This window comes from Leuciscus leuciscus, assembly GCF_965113295.1.
Source record: "Leuciscus leuciscus genome assembly, chromosome: 1".
In the NCBI taxonomy this organism is placed as follows: domain Eukaryota; kingdom Metazoa; phylum Chordata; class Actinopteri; order Cypriniformes; family Leuciscidae; genus Leuciscus; species Leuciscus leuciscus.
Genome location: NC_138725.1, coordinates 64,738,195 through 64,757,629, shown reverse-complemented (window position 1 = coordinate 64,757,629; position 19,435 = coordinate 64,738,195). Strand labels below are relative to the sequence as shown.

At 37.2% G+C, this 19,435-nt stretch overlaps 3 protein-coding genes across 14 annotated transcripts in view; 1 reads left to right on the top strand and 2 right to left on the bottom strand.

Annotated features, from left to right (window-relative positions):
• kcnt2b (potassium sodium-activated channel subfamily T member 2b) overlaps window positions 1-2,526 on the bottom strand; it is a 113,860-nt gene extending 111,334 nt beyond the window's left edge. For all 3 annotated transcript variants that reach the window (XM_082179271.1, XM_082179272.1, XM_082179273.1), the window contains exon 1: window positions 933-2,526. In XM_082179271.1, coding sequence (XP_082035397.1) covers window positions 933-1,021 — 89 coding nt within the window. In that variant the 5' untranslated portion in view covers window positions 1,022-2,526. The remainder of the gene's footprint in view (window positions 1-932) is intronic.
• A 124-nt stretch (window positions 2,527-2,650) lies between these two features.
• qtrt1 (queuine tRNA-ribosyltransferase 1) lies at window positions 2,651-11,754 on the bottom strand. The gene is made up of 9 exons (XM_082179454.1): window positions 11,378-11,754; window positions 11,210-11,278; window positions 7,152-7,290; window positions 6,133-6,327; window positions 4,769-4,907; window positions 4,601-4,676; window positions 3,320-3,429; window positions 3,047-3,131; window positions 2,651-2,957 (listed from the first exon to the last, which is right to left on the bottom strand). The coding sequence occupies exons 1-9, from the start codon at window positions 11,699-11,701 to the stop codon at window positions 2,805-2,807; spliced, it is 1,290 nt and encodes a 429-aa protein (XP_082035580.1). The 5' UTR covers window positions 11,702-11,754; the 3' UTR covers window positions 2,651-2,804.
• A 934-nt stretch (window positions 11,755-12,688) lies between these two features.
• dnm2a (dynamin 2a) overlaps window positions 12,689-19,435 on the top strand; it is a 57,153-nt gene continuing 50,406 nt past the window's right edge. For 4 of the 10 annotated variants that reach the window (XM_082179303.1, XM_082179297.1, XM_082179300.1 and 1 more), the window contains exon 1: window positions 12,689-13,135. In XM_082179303.1, the coding sequence (XP_082035429.1) occupies window positions 12,975-13,135 (161 nt within the window). In that variant the 5' untranslated portion in view covers window positions 12,689-12,974. The remainder of the gene's footprint in view (window positions 13,136-19,435) is intronic. The other 6 variants (XM_082179304.1, XM_082179301.1, XM_082179295.1 and 3 more) reach the window with 2 other exon arrangements.

Sequence of the window (19,435 nt, the reverse complement as noted above, 5' to 3'; positions counted from 1 at the left end):
ATGTTACAAATACATGTTCTGGGAACCCAAAAATAACATTCTGGGAACATTCTGGGAACCTAAAACTAATGTTACCAGAACATTCTGGGAACCTAAAATGTGTTAGCTGGGACCTTCTTTGCATAGTAAAAAATATGCCATTAAACAAATATTTTAAATATACCATTATTTCCCCATTAATTTGGAGACTCGGTGCATGGCACTAGTGCTGTAACCTGCTACATTGAATTAAAATAAACAGGTGATATCATCTGAGGTGTGCAAAACATCATCACATTAGACGTTAGATATGACACAAGCATGCACAAACCCAAATATTTGTCAGTTCATATTTTTCTCTGCTTTTGCTGTCTGTAAAATGGCTGTTGAAGTCAAAGAGATAAAAATGTGACCAGGCTGCATCAAAGCCTGCATAAAACAACTACGCATAGCCTATGCCAGGATAAACACACAGACTAGAGCCTATAGCTAGCTAGACAGCATTTGTGGACATCACAAGGTGCTTAATAAGTTTTAAGACACAGCCAGACTGTATAATACATAGTACATACTGACACTGATATTAGTTGGCTACGGTAACACTCTACTAATAATCTTAATAATTATAATAGCTACTAATACTAATTTTAATACTAAAATTAGTTCCAGTATTGCATTCAAATGACCTTATTAATACCAATAACCAATAGGTTACTGTACTAATACTCCACTGCCAATTGGAATTCTTACTGTATCTCATACTACTCTCAATCTAATGCTAATAATAGCCTACTATGGCTATTACTAATACTCACACTCATGTTAGGCTATAATGCCCATAATTCTATAGTAATTCCATGTGCAGTGCTCACATGCAGTTATTTCAAATGGAAGCGTGAGTCATTGGAAAAGCACGTATGTAAACATAAGCTGAGGAGTTGAAGTTGCAGTACCTGTCGTCCGTCTGCCAGTCCCCGAGCAACAGGTCTCGGAACCGGTACCGCGGCGGCAGCGGCAGAACCTCCTTCTCCAGCTCCACCATAGTCGACACAAATCAACCCGGGATGGAAATTAAAACGCCTTCGCCCTCGTTTGTCCTTCCGCTGTGACTGTTTCAGTTCGCTCACATATATAAAGTGTTGTCATCACTCAGTAACGGAGACACGGATCCACTATCACAGCAGCGAATGAGCAACTGGTGCCTCCCCGAGCTGAGCTCACAAAACACTGAGCGCCTGCCTGGACATCCTGCTCCACTGCTGCTGACACAGGCTGTTTCACATCAGCTGTAACTGTTGCCAGTTATTGCTGCAGTGCGTTATTTCACCATTGTCCTGTATTGATTGAAGCATGTGTTATTTAAGGGGAGGGAAAGTTTAAAAAAATAAAATAATTCATCTACTTGCAAGCCGCCTGAGATAATTTCGTCTGAGCGTAGTTGTGAAATGTGTGCCACTACTGGAACTCAATCAAAGCTATCTGTCAATCAAAAATTAGTAGCCTAATGTTGGTAATGAAAACCCCATCTCCATCACTGCCATAAATTATTCATTTTTGCATCAGCTTTACCAAAAATAGTGCAGCGAATGTGCAAATAAGCAGTGAAGTGCATTAAATGAGGGGGAACACCTGTTGCAGTGTTTGACATGCTTTATCCGCGTGCATATTCAGTTAGCATAATAATGCAATCAAAATCAAAGAAGTCAAATTTCCACGCTGGAGTCAAATGAATTGTGCTGTCACATTCGATTTCTCCACTGAAACAGAACCGAGTCTCCTCTCTCTCTCTCCTGTCAATAACCCGCAGTGAGATCTTGAGCGCTCTGCCCCTCAGTGGCTGCCTGTGGGAGAAGCCCAATAAATCTGCCCTGCTTAGCGACTGACAGGCTTCATATATAACCTCAACCTTTAAAGGTTTTGATGGTCTTTTTACAGGCACATCTGGTTCGGGCGATTTTCATTATGTCATTAAAACACAATAAAAGAACATTCATGTAAAGGCTAAGGTGATGTTACTAAATAATACCATGCATGATAGTACATCAATACTGTTCTCTTTTTTGGGGACGGTAGGATTTATTTAAAAATAAATGAATACTTTTATTTTAGCAAGAATGCATTAAATTGAGAGCAAAACAGTTCTGAACATTGATAATAATAATAAATGTTTCTTAAGCATCAAATCATCATATTCTAATGATATCTGAAGGATCATGTGACACTGAAGACTGGAGTAATGATGCTGAAAATTCAGCTTTAATCATAGGAATAAATTAAGTTTTACAATATATTCACATAGAAAACAGTTGTTATAAATTGTAATAATATTTCACAATATTACTGTTTTTACTGTTTTGATCAAATAAATGCAGCATAAGAGACTTCTTTCAAAAGCATTAAACTTACCAATCCCAAATGTTTGAACGTTATATATATACATATATGTGTGTAGACACACACACACACAAACAAGACTATGTTGATATAATGAATGAGAATACACTTAAGGTACAAAGGTACAATTAAAACCGATAAATTCCCCAAAAAAAGAAAAAGATTTAATCGAAAGATATGCTGTTCATAAAAATGAAGTAAAAAATCTTTAATAAAAAAAGTAAACATTTCCATTTCACATACGATCACTACACTTCACAAAGAGTGTAGATGTAACTGAAAATTAAAACAAGTTTTTATTTACAAAACAGGTATATTTCACATAATATATGTTAAAAATGTAAGCATTTAAAAAAGAACCACCAAAAAACAGATCCATTAAAAAAAACAGCAAGTCTTTTTCTTGTCTTCATGTTCCTGGTGTGGGCGTCTCAGCTGACCGTGATGTTGACTGACTGCAGTGCCTCTACAGCCCAGCTGGGGTACTGATCGCTGGACGGGAACATCCTCTTCATGAACGCCTTCACAAACTCAGGAAACCTCTGATCTATGATGCTCTGACGCACTGAACGCATGAGCGTGAGCTGATGTGGACAGGAGGAAATTAAGTGACCGCAGTAATAACACATACTGTATCTAAACAACATGTAGTGCATTTGTGGTTGATAATTACCTGGTAAGAGATGTTATGGATGGTGATGTGATGCATGGCTGCAGTGTCGCTCTTGAACAGGGCGTGAAGGTAAGCCCGACTGTGTCTGACAAAGACAAAAGGATTCACAATCATCTTTAGGTTTTGAAGTAGAGATTTTCTATGGGATAAGTACATTTCTGAATCACAAAAACAAAACAAAAAATTTTTTTTAGGGGTGAACTATTCCTCTTAGCACAGAAGAGTCAGCAATTTAACAATTTAGTCAGTTAAATTCCAGACAGACGTCCGTACCTCTTGCAGGTGGGACACTGGCAGTCAGGGTCAATCGGCTGAAAGTCTTTAGCATATTGTTTCTGTTTGAGCTGCAGAGATCCCCAGGGAACTAAAGCGGATCCAAATCTCTGAAACAACCAGACATTGCCTCATTAAAATGAGAGAAATACTGACAAGATTATAGTAAACATTTATCCTGGATTTATCCAAGTATTTCTACAGTTCTAAAGCCTTTGAGGACCTATTAAGCCCTTGATTTTGATGATTTTGTTTTCAGGGACTCCTAGAATATGTTTTCATGCTTAAATGTTCACAAAACACTTTTTTTTTTCTCCACATATTTGACATTGTTGCAGCACCTCTCTTCCCAGTCTGTCAGTAACACTCTGTTTAGTTCCTGTCTCTATGAAGCCCCTCCTTCTGAAAAGCACAATGCACTCTGATTGGTCGGTTGGATCAGAGTGTTATGATTGGTCAAGTGCTTTGAGCGTGTCTGGGAAATGTCACGTCCCTTACCATAATTGTGAGTTTCAACAATACTAATACTCCCCTTTATTTGGCGTATGCCTTGGGCGGGATTTATTTAAATGAGGAATATTGAGATGTGTTCGTTCCCGAAAGTAAACACAAGACTACAAACAAGGCGTTTCAGGGAATTCAGGCTTACTGATATTTTACCTCCTTTTGGAGTGAATTTGTGCTTTGCAACTTTGCAGACCTTTTTCATGCTGCATTACACAGTAAAGAAAGCTGAAAATGTTAAAAAAAAAAGCATAATAAGAACCCTTTAAAACTCTTGTAGGTTTATCCTGATATACCAAAGCAGGGCAGAATCTCTAATAAAGTGTTTCTTCGGACTACATTTTGATAAACACATAGGAACATTATGTAATGAAAGTACGGCTCTGTGATATAGCTAATAGTCAAAAAGATATATTTCGAAGCATTTAATACTTTAAATTAAAAAAAAAATGACAGCAAAGATATTTACATTGTTATAAAATATTTCTATTTCAAATAAATGCTGCTATTTTGAAAATATTAGAATGATTTCTGAAGGATCATGTGACTCTGAAGACTGGAGTAATGATGCTGAAAATTCAGCTTTGATCACAGGAATAAGTTACATTTTAAAATATATTACAATAATAAAACTGTTCACAATATTACTGTTTTACTGTATTTTTGATCAAATAAAATGCAGCCTCGGTGAGACTTATTTCAAAGACATTAAAAGCTGTACTGACTCCAAACTTGCGCCCTAACAGAAAGGGAAGTCGACAGAAATCCATCACTTACTGCTGTTCGAGTTGGGAAGACACAGTCAAACATATCACAGCCCAAGGCAACACAAACCACCAGGTCTAGTGCATAGCTAAAACACACAGTAAAGAATCAATCAACAAACAACACTCACAAATAATGAAAAATCTACCAATAGTAAACGAAAGCACAGGCATGTCTTACCCGACTCCCATGAGGTAGCGGGGCTTTTCTCTGGGGAGGTGGTGTGTGCTGAGAGTCACCATCTTCCAGAAGTCATCCTTTTCCTCTCCCCCGCTCAGCCCACCAATGGCGAAGCCCGGCACATCGCGCTTTGTCATTTCTGAGAGAAGAAACGTTCATAGTGTGATGAACTACATCTGTGGTTACTCTGCTGGAACAGCTGTGTGAAACTGAGGAGAAGTGACTCTGAAACCAGCTGGGAAAAAGTCATTCAAAAGGTCATTCTTTTTTTTTTTTACTGAGGCCACTTGATTTGATATTTTGTCTCTTATGTAATGACATTCAGACATTTAGAAGTGACCAAATCCTTTTCAGGTTCGGTAAGATGTATTAATGTTTTTGAAAGAAGTCTCTTGTGCTCATCAAGGCTGCATTTATTTGATCAAAATTTTTAATAATTGTTTTCTTTTGTAATATATATTCAAATGTAATTTATTCCTGTGATCAAAGCTGAATGTTCAGCATCATTACTCCAGTCTTCAGTGTCACATGATCCTTCAGAAATAATTTTAGTATGATGATTTGATGCTCAAGAAACATTTCTCATTATTATTATCCTATTTTAATGTAAATTTTGGGATATTGCATCAAAAAACATTGGATGGAAATGGCAAAATGTATGCGCTCAATTGAGGCGGATAATTGTTTATTCCGATAAGACGACATTAAAAAAATGGATGCGCAGCCAATAAATCATATGACTTTGCCTCAACAGATCAAACAGCGGACCAATTTCATAGCAGAGCATCTCAAACGTTGATTTGGTCGTTCTGAAATGCCTGAGCCAAAGAAATATGACAGCGTTTCCTCTGTGCATTTATGATGTACTTGGAAGAAAAAAAAAAGTCACAGTGGCTTCCCTGATTGCAGCAACTTCCATTTTTATTGCTGATATTTTTAATCAGTTTCCCAGTAAATGACCATTTTGTTCTCTTGAACACATGGGATGGGAACTCTGCTTTGTTCGCAAACGTTTCATGCGATATTCCAATTTTGCAAATAAATTAAATTCATTGAATACAAACATAGATTATATTTTTAATGGATAATTTATATTTTTCATGATTCTTTGATGATTAGAAAGTTCAAAAGAACAGCATTTGTCTGAAATAGAAATATTTTGTAATATTATAACCGTCTTCACTGTCACTCTTGATCAAATTAACCTGGCTGTGTCCTTGCTGAATAAAAGGGTTTATTTCTTTAAAACAATTCTTACTGACCCCAAACTTTTGTCTGTTAATGGAATTTTAATTTGATTTTTACGACGTGCTGTCTGCCACTCCATCATAACAGACACACTTTTGCGGTCCTGCAGCGCTCACCATCTAAACAGGCCTTGCGCAGTTTGGCATCGAGTCCTCCTTGAATAATGGCGAACAGGTTCTGTCGGTCCGGATTCTTATTTGCCGTGATGCAGCGGTCCAGCCAGCGAACGGAGCGGTGCATGGCCTCCTCCACCCGCGGGCCTCTCACCGTACTACTGACCACGTCATCCAGCTGCATCATGATGTCTGAACCTGCACACACACAGTTCAACAAGCACGTGTTCAATGTTCTTAAACGACTGGGAGACGATGATCTGCAACACGACTCATTGACATTGTAGGTTCACTAAGATACACTATACTATACATTTAGTTTTTATACTAGTTAATGCACGTTTTATACTACTTTATATTAATTATATTTTGAATTAGTTTTTATATTCATATTACCCGTCTTTATTTAAATTGGAAAGTTTTAGTAATTATGCTTAAAATATATATATTATTACTGTACAGCGTATTATTTTAAACAATGTAGTTTTAGTCATTACATTAAGTTAAACTAAATTAAAATGGGAATTAAAAAAAAAGTTTCAGTTTTTATTTGATTTCACAATGAAAATTCTGTCAACATTTACTCACCCTCATGTTGTTCCAAACCCATTTGAATATTTTTTAATGAAATCTGAGAGCTTTCTGTTCCTCCACTGAAAGTTTATTCACCCAAAACTCTGACACTTTAAAAAGCTCATAAAGAGATCGTAAAACTATAATCCATATGAACTGAGCGGTTTAATCTGAGTTTTCTGAAGAGACACGATCGCTTTATATGATGGACAGATTGAATTTAGTCTTTTATTCACATAGAAAACATTGATCAGCGAACGAACATAGAGCACATCAAATTTTGTAAACGGAAGTTCAACCATAACAATATGAGGGTGAGTAAATGATGACAGATTTTTTTCATTTTTGTGTGAACTAACCCTATACTGTTGACTTTATTATTATATAACTAATGAATTGTTTTGTATGGTTTTAGTGTTAGTGAAGTATAATAACCCTGTGACTCGCACCGAGGCTGTTCTGTATGCCGATGGATTGCTCCGGAGTGAGCAGGATTTCCTTTCCATCGTAAGGGGAACGGAACGTGACGCCCTGCTCCGTCACCTCAGACAGCTCCACTAGAGACACCATCTGGAACCCGCCACTGTCCTGTTAAAAGGAATTTGGGGGTGAAACTCTGGGATTCTCCTCCAGTAGGTTTACATGCATCTAAGGTTTAAAAAAAAAATTATAAATAAAAAAAATTCCGTTTTCTCAGAATATACATTGCTGCATCACCTCATTTCTCAAAGAGTCTGAAATCGCTTTGTTCAATGATTCTGTCTCTCCAAACCCTGCCTTTCTATAAGCCTACTCTGCTCTGATTGGTCAGATAACTCAGTCTGTTGTGATTGGTCTACTCTGCTCTGATTGGTCAAATGACTCAGTCTATTGTGATTGGTCTACTCTGCTCTGATTGGTCAGATGACTCAGTCTATTGTGATTGGTCTACTCTGCTCTGATTGGTCAGATGACTCAGTCTATTGTGATTGGTCTACTCTGCTCTGATTGGTCAGATGACTCAGTCTATTGTGATTGGTCTACTTTGCGCTGATTGGTCAGATGGCTCAGTCTGTTGTGATTGGTCTGCTTTGCTTTGATTGATCTGGGCTGCGTTCAGCCCCGACAAAACGTTGCACAACGTTTTTTAAACAGAAACGGTGATGCGTCGAACACACTGTTCTGATGCCGCAAGAGTTGCAACTATGGCAGCTGAGAAGGCCATTCTTTGTGTTCTTTGTGAAGAATTTCCGGAGCCTGATGAAGTCGGTATAAATATGTGTTTAATACTACAAAATATGCCCGATGTTACAGTTACTGCACTTGCCGCCCAGAACAAAAGAGAATATCCCAGTCGAGTGAAGGGATTGATGAAACTGAAATGGAAGCACACATCTGACCTAATTCAGACTAAAACACATCTATTTAGCCTCACATACTGACTTTATTTGTAGTTCATACTGTTTTAATACCCTGTATTTTCTTTCTCATTTTTAGGAAAAGCACTTAATTACCATTGTTTATTTCTATACCAAATGTCATACACTTGCATTGAAGCTAAAAATATAAACAACTACATCATTATGTTGATATCCTATATTTTTTACAATAAAACTTACGACAAACATGTCTTCTAATATCCTCAGTTGTTGCGTATACCGAGCTGCATTGAACACATTTGTAGATTACTTTCCTTGAACCCATTGTGCGAGTTCACTTTAATACCGCGTGCTTTATATACATGTTGCTGCTGATTGGACTGCAGTTCTGACACACCCACCAAACAAGAGAAAACGTATCTCAAACCCTGTTGCACGCCGTTTCCAGGAAACATGACGTTCAACCGGGAAACCGTATCAGAACGTTGCGCACTGTTTTGAACTTGAACGTGCCCCAGGTGGCCCAGTCTGTTGTGATTGGTCTACTCTGCTCTGATTGGTCACATGGCTCAGTCTGTTGTGATTGCTCTCCTCTGCTCTGATTGGTCAGATGGCTCAGTATGTTGTGATTGGTCTGCTTTGCTCTGATTGGTCACATGGCCCAGTCTGTTGTGATTGCTCTACTCTGCTCTGATTGCTCACATGGCTCAGTCTGTTGTGATTGGTCTACTTTGCTCTGATTGGTCAGATGGCCAGATGGCCCAGTCTGTTGTGATTGCTCTACTCTGCTCTGATTGGTCAGATGGCTCAGTGTGTTGTGATTGGTCTACTCTGCTCTGCTCTGATTGGTCAGATGGCCCAGTCAGTTGTGATTGGTCTACTCTGCTCTGATTGGTCAGATGGCCCAGTCAGTTGTGATTGGTCCACTTTGCTCTGTTTGGTCAGATGGCCCTGTCAGTTGTGATTGGTCTACTCTGCTCTGATTGGTCAGATGGCCCTGTCAGTTGTGATTGGTCTACTCTGCTCTGATTGGTCAGATGGCCCAGTCTGTAATCTACCACTTACAGCGCGTGTCGGAAACGAAACACCCTTCACCATATCTAAATTTCAGCTCTGGATCGTCCGCAGCACTTGATACACTTTTACTGTATCAATTTGAACCGGAGTCCTCATCCTTTTGAAGTGCATGCACAGTCTACATCTACATCAGAAAACAGCATCTACTAAACATGTCAACAACACGAACCAATCTCTTCCAGGCCTCAGCCACAACTACAGTGTTTGAGGGTCAAAGTAGACATTGTTCGTGGGCAGTCAATGAAGACCACAGGCTGGCATTATGACAATGTGTTACAAACCTATGCAGGTTCATGCAGGAAGTAAGACTGGAATCACTAACGACTCGTTTCAGGCAGTTCAGAATCGGTTCTTTCTTTTAGGAGACAATAACTTTATTTGTTGTGCACTTTGAAACATTGCAGACCTTTTACATTCACAAAAATCTTTGACACACTGCATGAAAGGTAATATCCGAAAAAGCATAAACGGGCCACTTTAATATATTAAAATAACCAAAATCTAATCTATATTAAAATGTTTAAAAACACTTAAAATCAAGATGTAATTTGCAATGGTATTTATTTTTTCCAGACTAAATAAACATTGTGCTTATTGAAGAACAAGCAGTTATTGCAATTTCTGGAATCACAAAATGAATCATGGTTAATTGATTTAATATATAAATTCTCCCAGTTTCTGTTAAGTCTGAAAACAAGCAGCTTTGTCATAATTACATTAGAAATATGGGAACCGTCGGAGCCTATATGGAGGGAGGGGGGCCTTCAAATCTTGTGTTGGACAACAGGGGGCAAAAATTTGAGAACCACATCTTTGCAGTCATTATTACTGGGTGAGAATTGCTGCAGCATATTTCCAATTGTATATGCAGTGCCATTATTTGAAAGATATATTTAGTATGCAAATGTTTCTAATAAGACCTTGAAATGGACAGACATATGTTTCATGCTGGCTTGAAAGTATGTTTTGTTTTGCATTAGTTACATTTTTATGAAAAGTAATGTGTTACACTAATTTTGCATTACTTTTTCTCACCTGGGCTGGGCTTGCTTGTTTGTTTTTTAATAACAACAACAACAACAAAAAAGTAATATTTTTTGGCAAATGTAAAGGCCCTTTCACAACAAAAGTAAAGTGAATAAGTCTCAGGCTGAAGGAAATTCAAATGCATGCCTGTACGAGAGGAGCAGTTCAAAAAAACCTTTCAGCTGTTCTGCCATTTTGGAGTGAAGAAGAATAGAACGCAGGAGAATAAAGTTCAACACGCTTACTTCAGCAATAAAAAAATAAAAAAAATTTTTTTTAACAAATGTAATGTTTATCTAAAGTCATATTTACTTATTAGTATAGTTGGAATTGATCATCGAAGGTCAGCAGCAAAGACATCGTTGAATAAAGTGAGAATAAATTCATAAAGTAAGTTTGTGTAATTTAATATATTTAATTATTGCAGTTTTGCATTTCACTGTTTTTATTAATTTTGAGTAATTCTGAATGACTTTTTTTTTGCAACATAGGGACAGAAGAGCTGGCAGTCAATAAATGGAAAAACAAAGTAACTTGCATTATTTATTTAAAAAAGCAACTCAGACATTTTGTTGTAAATTTAAAAGAAATGCATTACTTTCCTTGTTACTTGAAAAAAGTAATCTGATTAGCTCAAGTTACTTGTAATGCATTACACCCAACACCGATTGGCTCTCTCAGACAAATAGCTTTTGTTCCTTTTTTGTAAGTCGCTTTGGATAAAAGCGCAGGCTAAATGCATATGTAAAAACTGACAAGACTCATTAAGTCTTTAAAATTCCCATTACATTTCCAGCCGGCTGTATCCTTCGAAAACAGACACTTTGCTAAATCTGCATTAGAAAGTGAATAAAACATACCATCCCAGACAGCAACATAGTGTCGGCCCAGATCCGGGCCACATCTGGTATGTGGATTCAACGAACTCGTACCAGATGTGGGCTGGATCTGGGACAACACTATATTGCTGTCTGGGATGTTTCCTACATTTGACTCCTACTAGTTATTTTGGTGTTTGGGAACAATTTGAGAATAATAATACTTACCGTTAAGAGATTTCTATTCCACTTCATAAACCCGTGCAATCCATTGGCTTTTTCTATTAACTCAGGGCCCTGTTAGGACACACACAATAACAGTCAAGTAAGTTTTAAACATAGTGCTTTGGTTCTGACAAAACACTCAAACAATTTGAAGTATTTCCTCTCACATACCGGTCTCATGCCGAGATGATATGTGTTCCCCAGGCATATCTGGCAGTCCAGATCCTCCAGCTGGTCTACAGTGATGCCTTTCAGGGTACCCTGAGTGCCCACGGGCATGAACACTGGGGTGTTCACTGCGCAGTGCGGGAGAGTAAGAGTGCAGGCCCTTGCCTTGCTCACAGGACACTCCGCCACGATACGAAGAGCGAGAGGAGCAGCAGAGGATACAGCCTTTACTGATGCCATTCTGTCTTTACACTCGTGTGTGCTGGGCGCAGCCATTTTGAATAGCGATTCATCTAAAAGATCCGACTCAAAACAATAGCGATTCATCAAGAAGAGCCTACACAAATGAACGATTCGTACGCGAATCAGCAAACCGTCTTTTTTCATAAATGTCTACATTCAATGATACCTTTTTAAATTATTAGTTTGTTGCATGAGCTGAATCGTGGCTGCAACAAACTAAACTGGGATACACTAAATAAACACACCCTAACGAAAATTAACCATATGGCTTTACTAAGTACTAATAAACATGGTTATTGTAGTTAAACCATCGTAACCACAAATTAACCATGGTTTTGATACACTAATCATAGTTTAACTATAGATTTTGTAGAAGAAGAAAAACTGTGGTTATACAAAAAGTTATCAACCCTCCAAAAAAACATGGTTACTACACTTTACATGTAATACAGCTATGGTTAATTTTCATTAGGGACGTAATTTTAAAGGTTAAATAAAACAGTAAATGCGTTAAACGGCAAATATGCTGGGCCACAAAATTACGTAAAATAATCAATGAATAGTTGGTTTGAACGAACTGTTTAAAAGAACCGATTCGCGGAAATGAGTCGGACTTCCCGTCACAAGAAACGACTCATGAGCCAGATCAGAATCCTAAAATAAGTATAATGTTGCATGATTGTGAGAATTCCTGTTAAATATGATCAAATTTCTTTCTACTAGTGGATATATAACAAACCGGAGACCCCAAACAATGTATTGATTGTGTTCTCATAGGAAGAAAATATAATACAAATTATTAAAATGTTAGCATGGTTAATTTATTCATGCCAATCTTACAGTAATTGTATATTTATCATTTAATACAATTATAATTATTGTTTTTTGTATAATATTGCAACATTGACCATTTCCGAAACCTTTTCGTTGAAACTAAATTGACATTAGAGCCGTCCAATAGCACTCCTCCGCCGTTTGAGTCAGAAACGAAGGTTGAGCCAATCAAAAGACAGAACACACCAGGAAGCTCTCTGTCGGACCAATCAGACAGCACGACATCGGTTGACAGGAGGCGGGACTCGAGTCACCGGTGGAGGTCGGATGTCGCCTGACCGGATGATAGCGAGAAGTTTTGTTTTGTGAGTTTACGAATGATTGATCCTCAGATCACAACACGGATCTTAACGAAGGCGCCGTAATACGTGTCATCTGCCTGTCAGCGAGTGACTTGGGAGTTATTAGTCTTTGACAGACTGATCTGGAAGTGTTTGAAGGGTGGAAATTGAACACTTGAGAGTAACCCGAGCGCCGTGCTGCCGCGAGCCCGTTCCTGCGCGCCGAGAGACGGTCAGAAACCATGGGCAACCGGGGGATGGAGGATTTGATCCCCCTGATCAATAAACTCCAAGATGCTTTCAGTTCCATTGGCCAAAGTTGTAACTTGGATCTGCCGCAGATAGCCGTGGTCGGAGGACAGAGCGCCGGAAAAAGCTCCGTGCTGGAAAATTTCGTCGGCAGGTTGGTTATTATGTTACACATTTCTCTTTTGGTTTGACTTCGATCGCGTGCTAAAGCTTAGCTCGCTACAATTATCAGTATCTAACTTAATAAGAAGACACACGTCTTATTTATTACTTCCCAGCTCCGTTTTTATACTCGACTCACTTGGATAGGGTGTCATTCACAGATGCGAGTTACGCAGTTGACGTAAGCAGACGCTCGCCTTCATTCATTGAAATGAAATGGGCGTAAGTGGAAGCGGAGCGCTAAATGGGGAAGTTGGCGGCGGCACACACACACACACACACACACACACAAACATAGATGAAGTTATAGCCCTAGTGTCAACCTTGAGAGTTGAATTGCCTAAACGGGAAATCAAAACCGCTAAGATATTTATTGCTGTGTCTTAAGTCGTTAAAGTCATTTCCTCATTCACAGTGTTAACGTGTTTACATGACAGTGACGACACTGACACTTCTCTAGACATTGACGTCATGCTTGTGTGAGCTTATAAAAACTCTAACATGGTTGAGTAATTCATTCAGGTGGTAATTACATTGCATTTTAATATGGCACTAAATGTTTATGTGTCGTCATATTTGCGTAATACTCCAAGGTGCATCAGAGAACAGAGTGGTATCATGGTATTTTTTTTTTATACAGCGATTAACCACGGTATTTTTTTTTGTTAGTGCAACGATTCTTTTTCCATTGTGAGATTATTGTGAGCACATTTCAATCAAGTTATTACTACTATAAAACATCAGAATGATTACTTTTGAAAAAACTTCGATTGTATTATTGTAATATAATTTAAATGTAATAATTAATAAAATTTAAGCAATTTAAATAAAATGTCATTTCCTCATTGCAGTGATGAGAATTATGACCATTTAAAGAAAAATAACATAATTCATTAAAAATGGCCCCAAAATAGGATATCATCACCGTAATGCATCATTGTAATGTTTACTTTTTTAAATTAGATTTGCTTTATTGTAGCACACGATTTAAACCAGAATAATAATTGTCATGCATAAACACTTTGCAATTAGCCTACTTTGAATAAATACTTTGAATTAAATATCAATATTATTTCCACATTATAGCCATGACGATGAGAATGAGTTTTTTTGCATCACAGTAATGAGAATTATGACCATTACTATTTGAAGAAAATCGTAATTCAATAAAAATCGTAATGGTTGTAAAAAAAAGCCTTTGTATATCATTAATGCATCATTGTAATGCATCAATGCACCGTAATGCATCATTGTAATGTTTACTTTTGACATTTTTGAAATTAGATTTATTATTGTAATACACTTCTATGTATTTCTATTTAAATTGCAATTAAATTAGATTCTCATTATTGTAATACACACTTTTTTAAACAAGAATAATTGTCGCATATAAATACTTTGCAATTACTTTAAATAAACACTTTTAATACAAATATCAATATTATTTCCACTTTATAGCATGAAAATAAGTTATTTTTGCATTAAAATAATGTTAATTATGACCATTACTATTTGAAGAAAATCGTAATTCGTTAAAAATCGCAATGGTTTTAAAAGTAGCCTTTATATATCATTACCGTAATGCTTACTTTTAAAAGTCTTATAAATTAGATTCTCATTATTGTAATACACTATTATTATTATTTTTTTCTATTTAAATCAGAATCATTTAGAAGTGGTACAATTATGCATGAATACTTTGCAATTTAAATGAAATATCAGCATTATTTTCTCTTGAAAGTAATTAGGTGGTTTTTAAGTGCTACAGCAATAGCCATTATTAATAAAATAAAATCTTTAAAAACCAATATAGTTCTGAAAATAGATCATATTTGAACAGTTCACATATACTAGTTCTGTATACTATGACAATTTAGTTAGAGGGAATTTAGATTAATTATGATATGAATATATACTGTAATATCTGTGCATTTCAAATCACTTCTCAGTACTTTATCTTGTGAAAAATAAGTTGAATTAAGTATGTATACAGGAGAGAGTGATTTTTCCCTTCCTGTTCCACCTGACCTTGAGTTTTGTGTAGGCAACCGCCTGTTTTGCAGTGTTCATAGGTCACTGCCAGCCACACCTGTATCAGACAGCAGTCACTGATAGGCCTCTCGTTCAAACCCTACCCATACCGAATCAGTCCTGCTCACTCTCATCTGGGAGAGGAAGGCATATAGAAGACGCTTGTTACAGTCAATATTCCTTTTGCATTATGAGCTGCTCCTTCCTGCATTCATTTCCTCCCACAATCTTCCTGATGCGACTGCTCTGTCTCCGGTCCAATTTGAATACATTTAGCCTTGATGATGTTTAGCAGAGTATGAATCAGACTAATTGTCTGAAATTTTGTTTCCATTTCCCATAGACATTCATCTCTTGAGAGCTTGTGCATGCATGTATCCATTTCCTTTGTCAATGAAGCTGATAGACTGATATATTTATCAGTTTTGAGATTATTAGGAAAATAATGCATGATAAAAGCAGGTTTTATATGATATCCATGCAAAATAAGCTACAGTATGCTTCTCAATGATATTGTACTGTAATAATGCCTAGAGGTGTCTCAAGTTTTCCTGGTGGCAAAGGATGCATTAGCAACATTATCTTGGATTTCATAATCAGGTTGGGCAGGTTTGTCCTTTACAGGATCAACAATCAGTGTTGGAACTGAGAGTAGAAATTAGACATAAACCATTAGGTAAAGCTATATTTGGCATCTTATGCCGGGTTCAGATTACACAATATCAGCCCTATCCGTTTGACGTAGGGTGTCATGGTGAGTCATCAATGACAATGGGCGTCGGGACTTATGTATTGTTTATGATACTTACACATTTTTGTCCATCAAGATAATTTTCACAGATGAACACAACTTTTATGAATGCTGGGGCCAGTTTCACAAAGCTATTTTAGACCAGTCTATAGTGTTAGACAAGTCTAAATTTTGCTCATAGACTAGTCTAATGCAAATTAGACTGTTTCACAAAAATAAAGACTGGCTTAATTTAGACCCAAAAAATAGACACCTTACCCCCAGGCTAACTTAGGTCTAAGACTCTGTGTTACCTTGGCAACCAGCAGTAACAATCAGTTACATTACAAACAGCCAAAAGAAAAGGGAAAATGTCTCATAATTTGTGGTTTGCTCACCATTTCAGTGGTGTCTTTAAGTTTCTCTTGGGGTCCTCCTCCCGTTTTTTGGATATTTCCTCTTAAATATATATATTTTTTTGCATCTTGTACCATGTTTTTGTATCTTTTCTGTACGTCTTTAAAGCCCATGTTGCAGGTTAGAGTACCCAGTAAGCCAATGTATAGAAAAATATTGTAGGAACTAGATTTAAATATAAACATATACTTATAAAACGCTATTTTGGCTTCTGGAGTCGTTTTTGTGAGAAAATTTTACTTCCGCATTTGAAAACCGCCGAACCGGAAGTGACGCAACATGAGGGAGAGCGGTCAAAGTAGACAATAGGAAAGCAATGGATCGCAATGACAGCTCGGAAGCTGGGGAAATTGTTGCCTAAATGTTTACTCGTATGATATATATAATTGATATATATTATGATATCATATAATTATGAGCCTGATATGAAGCCAAGTGAGCAGGACAGGCCAGGATTAGACAGAACAACGGTGAGTTGTGGTGTGAGGAGAACAGGGCGAGAGAACAGCGTTAGCTTATTATATATGTCAACGTTAGCCGAAGATATGTATAACACTATGCTCAGATCACAGTACTACTGTACAGATTATTATCATCATGTATCAGGCAATAGCAAAGCTAGTATTTAGACCCTTACCTGCATGTGTTGTGTGTGTCAGCCATTAGGAGACAGTTTCCAGAGGAAGAGGGACTTTATAAAGGCTTTGAATTGACCCATTTGGTGACGAGTGACGATGAATAAAAAAAATGATCACAATCACAACTGTCTTACTGTATAAAAACTTTATATGTAGAAACAGCCAACACAAACATTAAAATCGGTTTGTACAGATTGAAAATGAATTATAGAACATAATATATTATATTTATAATAATAATAATAATAATAAGTGTCGGCTGCAGACTAATAACAAACACATAAATGCATTACATTACAAGTTTATGTAGGATATGTTAATTAATTAAATTAAGACAAGGCACATTTTGTAAAACAGATGTACAATAAGTGATCTCTGACGGATCCGTGAGCGTCATGTTTCCCGCCGCCGGCCGAACGCGGGGATTATAATCATCCGGTCTATAGTGAACGCTACACACTACCGCGTTTTTCAAAGCAGAAGCAGAAGTGAAGTCCAGTCTCTTACCCTGCACAAACGCACACAGGCACGGAAGATCGCACCGTCCTTTTTCTTATTCGGAAACCTGTGGACTCGATGTCCTGACAGGCCATAATTCACAATCATTTACCACGACGATGATTAATTGAAATACAATAAGCACCGAAAACACACTGAATCATGACCGCTCCAACTGAATACCAACCTACTCTGCACTGAGCGAACGCAGGGCCGGCAAACAACTCCCTCTCGTGACGTAAATTTGTGCCCTTATGTCTTGCAAAACAATTTTTAATCCTGCATTTACTTTTCATATGGTATTTTCATTCAAGGTCATATTAATTTTGAAAAAAGAAAAAAACCTGCAACATGGGCTTTAACGCTCTGCTCAACGGTCGGATTAACGCTGTTAACTGTCGTAGCAATCTTTTTCCAATTTAAACATTTTCTTCTTGTTACTACATTCTCCGCTAAATTTCCCAAGTAAAATGTCCTTGTAACTGTTAAACTCCTCCAACAAATAGGCCTACATATTTTCCACTGGGGTAAACTGCACTGAGCGGTTGAATGCGCTTACTCGATCCGCCATGTTTTTTGTTTTGAAAAGTGTCTTATTTTACCCAGAATGCATTGCAGTGTAGTCCTACTTAAGATAGTCAGAGTCTTAAGTGCTTTGTACAATGGTCTGATTTAGATGTCTGTCTGAAGTCTGATTATCTACTATATCTAAGCCATAGTCAAAGTCAATCTTTGTGAAACCGGCCCCTGAAGCCTAAATACAGTCGCCAGAGGTAAAAAGCTAAAGGCTATAAACAAACTACACCGCGGTCCCACGACTTCAACGTCTACATTACTAATCTTCCGATAGCTCTTTCAGTTTTAATCTAAAAACATTTTCCCAGAGAGTTTGAGGTAGAATAGTTTATAAGAGCACAATTATAAGTGGGGGTGTAAAAGCGAACTGAGTTTACTGTTCGGCATGAAGACGTCTAATGTCCTCGACAGCCTCCGTTGTCCCATTTAGCCACTTGTTAGCAACTGCCTTTTTAAAGAAACAAAATCACGAGTGGGGTAATACTGATGTGTTTTATTCCGTAGAATAAAAGGTGAAAGTCTTGAGCTTGTGTTCACCACCGACCTTATTTCAGCCATTTAACCAAAACCTCATTCAAAAAAAAAAACATTGACTTTGGGAGGATGTGCTAAAATGCTAACTCGTTTCCGCATTTTGGCCCACAAAGTGATGTCATACCTGCACCACTCTGTAGCCTACTCCTGCCTTTATGTTTCCGCGGGACTACCATGACAGAGTAAAATAAATAAATGTTGACGAACGAAAGTGGAGGCGCTTCAGCAACCCATTGAGTACTGGAATTAGCATTAAGCTAGGACATCACACACGTCATTAAGGACGGCTAGCGATGATGTGCGTGTGGTCTGACATGTTTCTTGTCCACGACACATCAAGAATTTAGGAGTCAATATCACATAATCTGACACAGTGACTATCATAACAGATAAAAATATTGTGTAGTCTGAACCTGGCAACATTATACAGCGATACATTATGTTTTCCATGTTATATATAGTTTCATATCATCACTGTCAGGCTATATGTATATATGACGAAATGTAGAGATGTTTTTGCCTGACATTGATAATATGCTTTATATTATAATAACAATAATAACAAACATTTTTTTATTAAAATAATAATGATCAGTTATAACATTATTAAGCAGTGTTATGTTGTGTAGGCCTATATCAAATATTATTTTATTGTGCATTTGTAGCTAATATTTTTTGTGGTAATTTGTTCGCTTTCATATGGTATTGCAAGGATATGTGTTTAAACCCAGAAATGTATGGAATTACACTTGGAATTTGGAATTGTTAGAGAAATATGAAAATAAATTGAACGCTACAGACTTTTTTCACAGACTCACAGATAATTTCCACAGTTATTACCTTGGCAGGTCTAAGTCAAGATTTTAAT